General features: G+C 36.9%; 1 protein-coding gene across 1 annotated transcript; it reads right to left on the bottom strand.

The window, feature by feature from the left end:
• Nucleotides 1–10,849: 10,849 nt before the first annotated feature.
• On the bottom strand, nucleotides 10,850–13,423 carry LOC149397733 (Cyclophilin-like peptidyl-prolyl cis-trans isomerase family protein). The gene is made up of 2 exons (XM_089614110.1): nucleotides 12,724–13,423; nucleotides 10,850–11,264 (listed from the first exon to the last, which is right to left on the bottom strand). Exons 1-2 carry the CDS (start codon nucleotides 13,388–13,390, stop codon nucleotides 11,056–11,058), a joined length of 876 nt encoding a protein of 291 aa, XP_089470236.1. The 5' UTR covers nucleotides 13,391–13,423; the 3' UTR covers nucleotides 10,850–11,055.
• Between the last annotated feature and the right edge of the window lie 226 nt (nucleotides 13,424–13,649).

The following is a 13,649-nucleotide window of genomic DNA, read 5'->3' as shown; positions in this document are numbered from 1 at the left end:
TGTTAGCTCCTCGTCAATACATTGTTTATAACTTATTCACAAGCGACAAAGGAGTTGAGGAAATAACAGCTAGAAGGGTAAAATGGTAATTTTGTAAATCCCGACTAGCTGATGATATTCATGAAGGGTAAACACTGATAATATTCTGTGGATCCACTCATTACAATTAGGTTGAATTTTTTAGTAGAAAATAAATTCATTTGAACCGAGAGATTTTCAGTGTCAACTCTTTAGTGGAGTCAGTTGACATTAAGCTAAACTTGGAAAAGGTTTGTGAACTTTTGAGTCCAAGTATTTAGCTCAAGCTTTGTTCATTTGGATCCATGAGGTCACTATCACGAATCACATCAAGTAGGAATAGTTAAACAGGAAGCTAAGTCAAAACAAGAACGAAAATTGTCAAAAGGGTATTTTTGTCTTTCGAGACATAGGATGAAATGAATGTCAATAAATTTTTTGACATGGTCATTTGATGACATGCATCACTCGGCCAAAATTAGATTTATTGGGCCTTGTGGATTAATTTCATTTCATAAGAATTTTATTGAAAATTCTCAATGGGTCTTTTTCATGTTGTCATGAACAAATGAATGAGCTTCTAGAAGCCCCTTCTAGACATGAAATGGGCGCCTACTACCCAAGGGAAAGAGAGAATATTTTGTGCATAAATGTATCAAGATACTTGCCAAAAGTAAAAGAGGAAACAAATTTCCCATGCATGCATGAGGATATTCGGCCAAGAGAGAGTCAAAGGCAAGGCATGGAACAAAAAAAAGAAACAAATCCAAGCCTTCTAGACGGCAGCCTTGGCCGAGCATCTCAAGCGGGAAAAGAGGAAATTGGCTCATGAATATGTGATATTCTATAGAAGAGGAAATTACCTTATTGAAGGCAAAGCCTCTCCTATAAATAGGAGCCTCATTCCACACATTTCATTCATCCAAAGTTTTAGAGATTGAGAGCTTCTCCCTCTAGACTTGGCCGCCACTCTCCCCTCTCTCTCTCTCTATTCAATTTCGTTTTTATTGTTTTGGCACCTAGGTCCTCATTTGACCTAGTGTTTAGCTCTGCGACTTCAAGACTCGTTCTTAAGTCGTAGTGTTTAAAAGTGCCCACACACTAATTCCTTTTTATCTTGAGTGATTTAATGATAGAAACTTTCGTGGTTGCTCGAGTTAACGAGGAAACTAAGAGAGACGTGCTGCGAGGGGAGACGAACGTTGCAACCTTTTCCAAAAGCTTCTCAACGTTCAAACTTCTAAAAAGGTTAGTAATCTTTTATGCTCATATTAGTTTTTATTTACATGTGCTTGCTCTTTGTCTAGGTTAGTAAAAACTGTTTTACTTGAAAAACAAAATTTTTAAAATTCCGCCGCTTAACGAAGCGTTAAACTTTTTCTTAAACCCTAGATCAATTCCAACACGATTTTCATCGGATTTTCGTTTGATGAAATGTATTAAAACTACGGAGCTTAGCAAATGTATTAAAAATATGAAGATATATATAAATATATTTTGCTTATCCAAATTTAACATATGAAGTTATTAACACATTTATTAAATAATCGTAATATTATGATTTAACATTATGTTGAAGGAATTGAAGTCCCGCAGCGAAGCACGGGCATCACAACTCGTATATACATAAATATAATATAAATAATAATTAATATTTTAAGAGTAGAAATATGATTAGGTTATGGCTTTTAGGGTTTAATCAAGTCCTATATATAACATCCAATCCTTTTTTTTAACGTTTTCTCTCAGTCATCTCTCTTCCATTTCTCTTTTTCTTTGAAAATTCGTAGCCCTAGATAGACAACTCAATCATTTAAAAAAATGGGTATGTATTTCTTCTATCTGGTTCGGATTCAATAAAAAATATTTTCTTAAAACTCTTTTCGTGGTTCCAAAAATCCTTATTTTGCATCGATTCTTTTTGGAAAAGTTAGGTTTAAATGTCTTCTATCTAAATCATTAATCGAAAAATATTTTTATGAAATACAGAATATTTTCCGATTATTTTCAAATCAGTGCGCAGATCTGATTCGCTGGTCTGACCTATTTCCGATTTTCAAACTTTAAAACGTTTACTGTGGATTCAAAAATTATTATTTTGCATTGATTCTTTTTGGAAACGCTAGTTTTACATGTCTTATTTTAAAATAATTAATCGAAAAATATTTTCATGCTACACATAATATTTTCTTATTATTTTACAATCGGTCCGCAGATCAGTTTTTCACAAGTTTTTAAAGTAAGATGTTATACTTGTTTTATTTTTAAGAAATAGTTAAAGGATGTTTTTGGCCGTGATGCTTTTACAAAAAGTGCTCAAATTTATGTTTTATAGTTACCTTTTTTTTACATAAGTTTTTACAGAGTTTTATTTTTCCCCTGGAACCCTAGTAGCCAAGGGTATTTTAGTAATTTCACGTTGAATGTCATTTCTGAAAATTTCCAGAATCTAAAGTATGTCTTGAAGTCCGTTTCTAAGCTGATTCCCGAAAATATTTTCCGTCGGTTAGGTTCCGAGCCGTCTTGTTTTTCCGAGCCGTCTACGACCAACGGTCGTACTTTCCGAAGCGAAGGTGAGAATAATCTCACTACAACACGGATTCGCTCGAAAATAAATACTCTGACTATATTATCTGAATTAGATAGAGTGTGTGTTTTTATTCGTATGATTTGTTTGGATATGTTTGTTTAAATATGTTTATTTGTTTGGACATGTCTGTTAGTCATGTTATGTGAAATGTTATGATATGATACGATATGAGAGTTTAGTATGTGAAATGTTATGATATGATATGAGAGTTTAGTCTATGAAATGTTATGATATGTCGAGTTGATGATATGATATGTTATATTATGTTATGTGATGATACGTTGTAAATTAGAATATTTATAACATGTTCTTATTTCTAGCTATGTTATCATATATGTTTATTATGTATGTTTATTTTATACGTCATTCATGTATGTAATGAAAATAATCAAGTGAAAAGATGAGTAAGAGAGTCGTACCGCCTCGAGCTATGGAGGTCTTACAGAGAATTTCTCGAGCCGACTTACGGGCCCAAATGGGGAAATTTCTCATATGTTATAAGTTAATATGATGGAGCGAAGTATGGGACCTTGCAACCTCATATCTTCGTATCCAAAGTGCGCACTGAAAATTGGTATGACTGCACTAGGAGACCCCCGAATTAAAATATGATAGACTTATAATAGTGTATCTTATGTCACGGTTTAACTTAAAACACTAAAAATCGGTTCATGCATTTTTATTATTTATGTTTTGTGAGTTATAGTTATGCTTGTTGAAGTTAGCTCATTCTATGTATATTTTCTTGTGTTGTGTGAGTTATAGTTATGTTCGCTTAAGTTAGCTCATTCTATGTATATTTGTTTGTGTTTTGTGAGTTATAGTTATGGTCGCTGAAGTTCGCTCATTCTATATATATATATCTGCTTATGTTTTGTGACTTATAATTATTTTCGCTGAGCGTTAGCTCATTCTATGTATATCCGTCTGTGTTGTAGGTAAACAATTTTTGAACAAATGAGAAGGGTGGACCAGCGGCGACAATAGTGAGAGGGTTGGGTTATGGTTGTCATTCACGAAAATAAAAGACTACTGCTTAGCTTTCAGTTTTAATCAAACCCAAGGTTTTATTTATATCGTTTTAAGTTACGTATTTTAAGATCCTTTCAATTTCGAAAAATGTTACGATTTTATTTATGGGGTTATCTACAATCGTATTTTGAGTTTAAATTCTTGTTTATGCAATTGCTACGTTTGAGTTATTTATTTTATCGTGTTATGAATTAAGGGTTTTATTCTTAAGTTGTGAGTTTTCAAATTTGCATCTCAAGTTATGTTTTAAAAAAAAATTACCTCAACTTTTCTAAAGAAATTTTAAAATTAAGATAAGTAAGACGGTCTGAAAAGCCGGATCGTTACACGAAGGTCAATGGGAGCTAATTCGTCGAGGTCACACTAGATTTTCAATGAACTACTTAGCCCTTACCAGTCTACAAGGAAGTAGATCTGGATTGAAGAAAATACTCACTTCAATTTGGTGGGATCAATCTTCATCTCGAACAACTTCGGCCGACGAATTTGTGGAATCAAAGTGTTGAACAACAACTTCTAGCTACAAATTGATGGTGTGTGTAGGGTGTTTGAGTCCATGTACTTTACTTCGAGTTTGGTTGATACTTAAACTGTTCTGACTATGGATTCGATCAATCCACCTTGATTATGAAAACGAGAACCTCAAACCACTTGTCGCCTCACAGACTTGAAGCGAAGGCGTTGTTGTAGACCATGCATTGAGTGACAGCGTTAGTCTAACATCACATGGATCACCAGATGATGGTGGACGGGATAAAGATGGGGTTAGTGCTAGTTGTGATGGTGGTGATACTAATGGTACCCAAACCAGAGGCAAATGAGTTCCTTACGATCTTTGGACTATTGGACAAGATTATCAAGTCACACAAGATCATGATCATGGGTCACGATGTCAAGGATATGACATGTTAGTATATAACAATCTTAATGTTTTCAAACAATATATATGACTGCGATGTTGGAAATTATCGTGATTCACTCAAGCGAGAAAAGAATCCTAAACAATTTAGATTCTACGGAAACATGAACAACATATCTAGTTTCTATTTTAATTAAAAAATTGATGAACTACTATAAATAAACTAATAAGGATAAACTAAATAGAAGGATTATAATTTACTCAAAATTAATTCCGCTATTTGAATTTTCACACCAGCTGACATTCTTCAAAAGTCTTTGAGATCCTCGCGTTCTTCATTGTGGATCGACACCAAGTCTTTCGAGCCGTTCTCCGGATGAACAAGGACCAAGGCGTGGGCAAACTCAAAACTCAGATAATTATTATCGGAATAATTATTTCTTTCTTTGGGAAGTGGTGTGGATGAAATTCCTTCAATCTGGGAGAGAGAAAGTTCGACCAAACCAAGGAAGAGGGGGAGGCGGAATTCCAAGTGTAGAATTTTCATTGTGTTGGTCCGAAATTCCCTAACCTTAAGTCGCCTATTTATAGCTTTCAAGCTTTACCCAAATAGAATATGCACTTTTCTAATTTGGTTTGATATTTCAATTTAATATGAGATATTTATTTTATGAATAGAACGAATCAAATATATTCAAGATATTTTAATAAATAAAATATTCATATCATATCTAACATTTATTTACTTCTCATATTAGAATATAAAATCTCCTAGATATTCTCTTAAACAATATAATTCATAGATTATTTGTTTCTCACAATAAGATATATTATTCTATAAATAGAATAATAGAGAATATCTTCATGATGCTCTCATAAATACTATCATACCAAATATTCACCAAATTATATCATATTTAGTCTTTAATATTTATTTCATATTTGAGAAAAAGCCACAATCATATTGGGATTTGATCAAATATATACTAGACCCATGCACATAATTGTACGCACCTACCACTCGCGCAATTGAGCCTTGTGGGCTGATTTAAATTGTTCTTTACAAGCTAATTGAAATCGCAATGATATTCGAAGTTACTTAACAACTAATAACTTATTTGTAAAGTACTTTATTACGAATGCGAAAGATGTTGCGACAAATTGTTGTAGTGAGCATGTAGTCAAAATCACATATTTGCTACAAGAGTATCCTTGTTTATCTTATTGGAACCGACTAAGGGACGATGGACCTAATAACTTAAAGCTAGATGAACATGAGTGATAGTGTAGTCACTGTTACCTCTCTTCTTTCGTTTCATCAAATCTTGATTATACTCCACTAAAATCCCAATATTCAATCTCTCAAAGTTATCATAATTATATTTACTCAATCTTTTAGATAAACTGTCCATTGATATAACCAGTATGTATAGTCTACCTTACAGGTTCATCTCGTGACACGTTGCACCTCAGAAGCACCTGAGGATTTAGGTTGATATACACTATGACCATCAGTTGTGATTGCGATACAGTCACTTAAACGATGTACTTAATCGCAACTTGACCAGGTCATGTACAAACCAACTGTACAGAATGCTTCCACTCAGTGAAAATTTATCCAATCGGGAACCGCATATGTGATCTCAAATCTAGCTACCCATGCATATATTGATCACTGACCAGTTTAAGCGCTCCACCCATGACTTATACTTATCACATCCAATGTAGTTGTATTATCATAGTTAATTTAGAGGGCTAAGGGTTTGACGAATGTAATTGTACAATATCATGTACGAACTTATCTATTATATCACTGATTATGTCTTTATTTCATTCATTTGTCAATCTAATATAATTACACTAACATCCTTTAGAGGGAATTACGATAATACTTTTTTGTGGGCAAGTTTCCAAACGTGAAATGCAAACTAATACATAACATATTTCGGAGGCCCGAAAATTGACTTTGACACCAGGTCATAATACGGCGGTGGAACACAATGGGGAATGGGTTTTTACATGTCCTCTAGTAATGAATACAACAATGATTACATGATGTCTTAGTTTGACTCGATGTCATTCACTCCATCAGACTTTGCGAGTGACCACATGTTCAAATGCATAGAGGTCTGGGCCAAAGCTTCGGTGTGCACGTAGATTGATATGGTGTCGAACACATTATCACATGTGTACCAGGATGTCACATTATCAATGTTGCTATGGGATATGATAAAGTTAACTACATTAGGCATGTCCAAAACTATTATCAACGTTCATAGAGAAATTCGTATAGTGTCAATACTGCGAGCTTCAAGAACACCAACAAAATTTTATTCTACCGGGCCGCCAATCGTGTTTTTATTGATGCATTTTATTTTATATTTTGAGGTTATGCGTGGAACATCTTTACTTGATGATGATTTGTAATATTTAAATTTAAACTTATTATTTCCGTATTTTAGACACCTATATTTGTGGAACATCTACGTTTGAATTTAAATGTGTAACATATATGTTTGATAATATGTAGTGTTTGAAATTTGGACTATGCTTACAAGTATTTTTAATTTTTTTTAGTTTATTACGTAGCATTATATTCGTTTGGTTTTTCATCGACATATTGATTTTTTATTAAAAAAAATAATATTTAAAAAGGTAAAATGCTTTTCTTTTTCCATAATTTTTTTCGGGTTTTTATCAATTGGTCAACTTTTCCTTGATAAAAAAGAATTTTGAAGGGTAATTTAAATTAAATAATCTGACTCGGGAATACTCACACGAGTTTTTTTTTTTTTTTTTTTTTTAAATAGAGTAATATCTCTCGAGGTCACTAAAGTCAAAGTATGAAATAACTAAAATTAAAACCCCTGGAAAATTAACACATTTCACAGAGAAACCTAACAGTTCAATATAATTTTTTTTTTTTTTTTGCTTCAAACAGTCCAACATAATTCAGCACCGCATATAACAGCCAGAGCCCTATACGACACGCGTCCAGCTGAGGTTTCATGGGACCACTGACTGCATGGGGTAACGCGCTGAATAGGCAGCGAATCAGCGTCTGTACGGCTGTAAAGTAAAAACAATGTTATTGTATATTTTTAAATGGAAAACAGTGTAGCCAATTTTTATACGCCTCTATATGTTTAGGGCCTATATGTGTTGCGTTGGCAATCCTTCGTTTTTTCTAACATATTTACCCCTTAACTTATTTGATATTTTCAGCTCGCCCCATATCGCATGTGTATAGAACGACGTTAGAAAAAGAAGGTCATTGGAACAAATTACATAGAAATTTTAAAAAATATGACTTAAAAATTATGAAATAGTTTTTTTTCTTTATATTTTTTTAATAGACATTTTTTATACTTGATATTGTCAAATAATTGAAACCAATATTTTAAATGGCGACCAATTTTGCCGAAATTCGGCGACGGTGCCGAAAAAAAAATAGCCGGCGAAAGCTTCATTGTCGTTTTTCCACATTGTGTCGCTCGAAATTCGCTGAAACGATAAGTCGTTTCCACAAACGACGACCGATCGTTTTCGATCTCATTAAAGAGTAAATCTTGAAAAATTTTGTCGACATTCGTGGAAATTAGGACGAAACGGCGTGACTCTGGTGATTGTCGGGTGAGCCTCTCCAGCAGTGAAGACGACCTAGTTTCCTGCGGATTTTGGCGACGTCGATGCCGTTTCGTCTCGGCGCAGTTCAAAGTCCACTTCTTTCAGAGTTAATCGGCGACTTTCGGTCGACTATTAGGTTCGTGTTTTGAAGTTCAAACCCATAATTCGTTTTTTTTTTCTTTCTTATTTTGGTCAGTTGTTTGATTTTTTTTATTATATAATTTCATTCATTAAAGCTGTTTGTATTGAGACTCTATGTTATATATTTATTTAATATTTTTTTGAGCCTTCCGGCGAACAACCACTTTTTCCGGCGAACCACCACTTTTTCCGGCGACTCAAAAACCAAATTTTTAATCACTTGCTTTTTTTTATGTAAGTTTATGTCTTTACATATACATCTATTAATGTTTGAGTAATAGTTGTTGGAATTAAAATTATTTGGAATGATGTTGATTAAAAATTTGAAATGAAATTGTTGGAACTGAAATACATTGGTATGAATTTTCATTGAAATAATGAAATGAATATGTAGGTATATGACAATATGAGCGACGAAAGAGTTCGTAAGTATTGTACACCGACGGAAACAAATCTGAACCATTATAGATGCAATTATTGGGGACATGTAATGAGGGGCGGATGAATCACTCGGATAAAGTTTCATTTGAGCGGAAACGATCAAAAGAAAAATGTCAAAAAATGTATGGCATGCCCTAATGAAGTACGGGATGAGATGAAAGCATTAGTGACGATGACTTTTCAGAAGAAGAAGAAAAGCAAGTCCGTTCTGGATGAAACTATTGATGAGCACTTGGCTGGACACTTCGGTCCTACTCATGAAGAGTTTGACCCCGACCAATAATTCGAACAAGATATGTTGCAAGCCTTGAAGAGAAGCCGGCAAGAGTGACACCCGGATGCATGGAGATCTGACCCTTGTGGGGGTTCAGGGAGTGCACCAGTACCTCCCCATTTTCGGTCAGAATGTGCGCGACAGAGATCTATTCTTGAGATGACAAATCCCACATAGAAGCAACGATTAGGAAGAGTCGTAAGCAGTTACGTCATTCACGAAAACATTCCAGGAAACAAAGTGAAGTCGCCTCACTTTCGACACATGATAGATGAAGGGATGGCAGTTGGTAAGCCTTTTGAATTTGAAGTGGCTCATTGATTTCGCACATATTATAGTATGAAAATGTACTTATGTTTTCAAACTTTACAGGTCCAGATATCCCGCTTCCTACGCCGTACGAGATTTACAATACTTACTTGAAAGACGAGGCCGCGTATGTGAAGAAGTACATCGATAAGCAAAGAGAAACATGGAAGCAGTATGGATGCACCATAATGTCTGACGGTTGGACGGGACCGACACCATAAATGTTATGGTGTTTTCGGCTGGTAAGACCGTGTTTTTGAAGTCTGTTGAGGCGTCAGACGAGATAAAGAATTATGCATACATTTATAAGGTTTTGTCTGCGATGGTTAAACAAGTCGGGGATTAGAATGTTGTTCAGATTGTCACAGATAATGTTTCGGCGTACAAGAAAGCTGGACTGAAACTCACAAGTCGCTACCATCTTTATTGGACTCCGTGTAATGCGCATTGTATTAACTTGATGCTCGAGGACATGGGCAAACGAGCAACCGTTGTCGAAGTGGTTGAGAATTGTAGAGAAGTCACGAAGTTCATCTATAACCACGGGATAATCCTTATTGGAGATTAGAGAAAAAGGTCAAGGGGAGCTAATTCGTCCAGGTCCTACTAGATTCGCCACAAACTACTTAGCCTTAAAAAATCTGTGGAGCAATCGATCTGTGTTGAGAAGATGTTCACTTCGGATTGGTGGGACCGATCTTCATTTCGTCCAACTGCAGCTAGGAAAGATTCTTTGGATATTATCCAAAGATCAATGGAGGTAATGGACGACAATGTGGACTATGATGAACTCCTTCAATGGATCCGACCAGTTCACCTCGATGATCAAGACCAGAACCCCGACCCACATGCCGCCTCACAGGCTTGAGAGGAAGGCGTTGATATAGACCATGTATTGAATGAAGACGTTGTCAGACTTCGAATGGATCATCAGATGATGGACGTGTTCCCTATGATGATGACGATGATAGAGGCGGTGATGACTTTGGCGGCTTTGGTGCTAGTCAAGAGGTTGGTGGTGCTAGTGGTGGAGGTCAACCTTACGATCCTTGGACTATATATGGAAGAAGGTTATCAAGCCACACAAGATGAAGATCACGGGGCACATCGTCAAAGATGTGACAGGTTAGTGTATTCAAATTTAAATGTTACGGAGTTCTCAAACAATGTATATCTGATTAATATGAAAAGTAAATATTACAAACTGGTCGAGAGAATACTTTGACTTTGAGACCGAGTCATATTACGCCGGTGAAACACATAGAGGAACAACGCACTACATATCTTCTAGTAGTGACTACGGTGGTGGAACACAACAAGGATATAGATCTTACATGTCATTTAATAATGAGTACGACGTCGATCACTTGATGTCGTCAAGTGTCAGTTTGACACTTTAAATAGGCATGGCCATAGGATTTATGATCCAAATGCCGTTGGAATTTATGGATTCCAAATCCATTTAACGCTTATTTATTATGGATTTGAAATTTAACCTCAAATTGGTGCGGGCGTACTACGTATTTTTCACAATATAAGAAAATAATAATAATAATAATAATAATAATAATAATAATAATAAGGTAAAAAAGAACCTTCATAATACACGTCCAACTTCTACCCATAATTTAGCAGAGAGCGTGATATACACATGGCAAGAAGAAGAACAAAAATGTGAAACTATTTACTCTCTTTTCCTATGCGCATCGAATTTAAGTACAACATATATATGTTCAGATGATTTACATACAATACAAGGGCAGGTCAAGGGAGACTAGGAGTGAGAGATGGCTTTGTGACTTTGACCTCACCGCAATCACTGATGTAGACAGTCTTGAGAGGCTTGTCCCAACTGCCACGAGCGTTCTGAGCTCGCTCGTCTCCGAAGAACTCAGCCAAGTCGTTGAACTGCCTTATCTTCTCCGCCGGCTTGTAAGTCGGTATCGCAGCTATCGCCGTCACCACGTCCAAACCTGACAAAATCATTGGTTCTGAGTATTTCATTCGTTTTAATCAAAGTCAAGCGATGAGTCAATGCAAGAAAGAAAATACTAAAAAAGTTAGATTTAGCTGAGGTAGCCATTTTTCAGTTTTTTACGATTTACAGTCTAAAGTAACCAGCAAAAAAAAAAAAACCCCCCTACCTTTATTGAACTAGTTTCAATTGCTAAAAAAGGTTCTCAAAAGTAAAATCATTAGTTCACATGATTATCTTTTCAAAAGCAAAGCCTGCAAATTATTAGTTAAACGTAATTTATAGCATTGAACCAAACATAGCACATTCATAACAAGGATTCAGGAGAGACTTCTCTCCCTTTGAAAACAAGTCAACTTTGTGTATTTGTGTCGAGGCGTAGTCAAAGTTCACAATCAACTCGGCGCTAAGCCAAATTAAGTCGGTCTAGTTTATGCATATTCAATCTAACACAATCTTCTCATATTTTCTTTTAAGTTCGTAGAATAATTTCCTGGAAATTTTCTTCTCTGCGGTTTATGGTTCAAACCAGCGAATATAGAGCCTATAAAATTCATAGAAAATCTGATTCCAAGTGGCATGCCTAAGCTAGTACAATCTCGTGGTCCTAATATCATTTGGTGGAACCAATTCAATAGAAAAACCATGGTTTCACTTTCAACCTTCAATAGTCAAACTGAAGATGACAAACATGCAAGAACACAAAACGCCGCAAAGCCTTGAACATTCTTTTTGTAACTACGAAACCATTTCCTTAAGCCTAATTTCATTATTAATCTTTGTAAATAATCAAATGAAAAATAAAACCAAAAATCAAAAAGCATAAAACTTTCAAACCACATTCATTTCATTTCACCCAGAAAGGAAAAAAACTCAAAGGCAGTGTCTTCACAAACACTCCAAAATCCAAATCAATTCGAGTCAGTTAGAACTGGAAACTCAACCCAAGCAATCTTCTCACAATCCAAGAGATCACTTTCCCAACACAAGTAAATTGCATATTCCACATTTGAGGACACAACCCCACACACAATGCCTTCACAAACACTCCAAATCGAGCCTCACAAATCCAAGCAAAGCAATCTGCTTAATACCTAAGAAATATATTTCCAAACACAAGTCTCTTCAACCGCACTTTCATTTCGACCTCAAACACAATATTTCATATATCTCTCTCTCTCTCTCTCATCTCTTTCCCTCGAAATTTCCTCAACTCTCAAATACAACAGAGACTTTTAATACTCTCCCTAAACTTTCCTGGAAGTTTTCAACTTCCATGATGAAATCCAGATTCCAAACACAGCCTACATACAAACACTCAAGGACATTGTCCTAACAACAAACACGCCTAATCGAGCACAAAACGAATACGATATTTTTTTCAGTAAGGCAAAGCAATCCTCCAATCAAGAAATCAAAATCTATTTCCGAAAACAATCTGAAATGCGGAAATATACCTTCAAGCACGGAGCCGAAGACGATGTTCTTGTGATCAAGATGAGGGCAGGGACCGGGTCCAGTGGTAATAAAAAACTCCACATTCCGATACTCGGGATCAAGCCTGACCTCATCGGAGTCGTCATTCTCCGACAAACAAAGCGAGAGAAGGCCGGGGCGAGAATGCGTGAGCGCAAAGCAGCGCGGATCCACGGCCTCGAGGTTCTGAGGGAGTCCGACGGGGCGGCGGACCTCGCCGGGCTTTTCGCCCTGGCGTCCGGCGAGGAGATACTCGCCGGGAAAGACCTTGTGAACAAGAGTGTTGCGATACGACGAGGAGGAATTGGAGACGCACATGGACTTGAAGTTTGAGGCGGTGGTGGGGGCGAGGCGGCCGAAGAGGCCGAGGACGACGCGGCCGAGGAGGAAGGAGGATTGGAGGTCGGGGTCGGAGTCGGGGTTGCAGAGGGCGGAGAGGGAGGAGGAGTCGGCGAGCGTGCGGTCCGGCTGGAAGAAGTTGGGGCAGAGACTGAACTCCATGAAGACTCGGTCGGTGATGGTGGTGTCCGGCGGCGGCGGGGGCGGGAGGGAGAGGGATGACGTGGCGGCGGAGGAGAGGAGGAGGGAGCGGCGGGTGAGGGTGAAGGCGGGAGGGAGGGGGAGGAACGGGGACGATGAGGAGCCCATCTTTGGGGGGGTTTGGGAGGGAGACGAAGTGGATGGGGTGAGGAGTGGTGATATTTGATTTCCTCTACTGGGACCCGGGCTGCTGACGTGGCACTACTCACCATTCCATGTATGTATGTATGTATGTATGTATGTATGATCGAAAATGGTATTCATCGGCGCGCTGATGCAAACACATAGGGTGGGTCTCACCTGACACACGTGAGTTCCATCGATGTGTCTGCACGTTAATGGTTGATGTTTTGCAACGCTTATGTAT

Source organism: Urtica dioica, chromosome 5 (genome assembly GCF_054948205.1).
Source record: "Urtica dioica subsp. dioica isolate 48M chromosome 5, U.dioica_male_clone48M_v1_H2, whole genome shotgun sequence".
NCBI lineage: Eukaryota > Viridiplantae > Streptophyta > Magnoliopsida > Rosales > Urticaceae > Urtica > Urtica dioica.
The sequence above is the reverse complement of the archived record's forward strand: the minus strand, read 5'-3'. Positions and strand labels throughout refer to the sequence as shown.

Coding starts and splice junctions, on each gene's coding strand:
- LOC149397733 (XM_089614110.1), bottom strand. CDS start 13,390: ATGGGCTCCTCATCGTCCCCGTTCCTCCCCCTCCCTCCCGCCTTCACC. Junction 11,265..12,723: donor CTTCGGCTCCGTGCTTGAAG/GTATATTTCCGC, acceptor TGATTTTGTCAG/GTTTGGACGTGGTGACGGCG.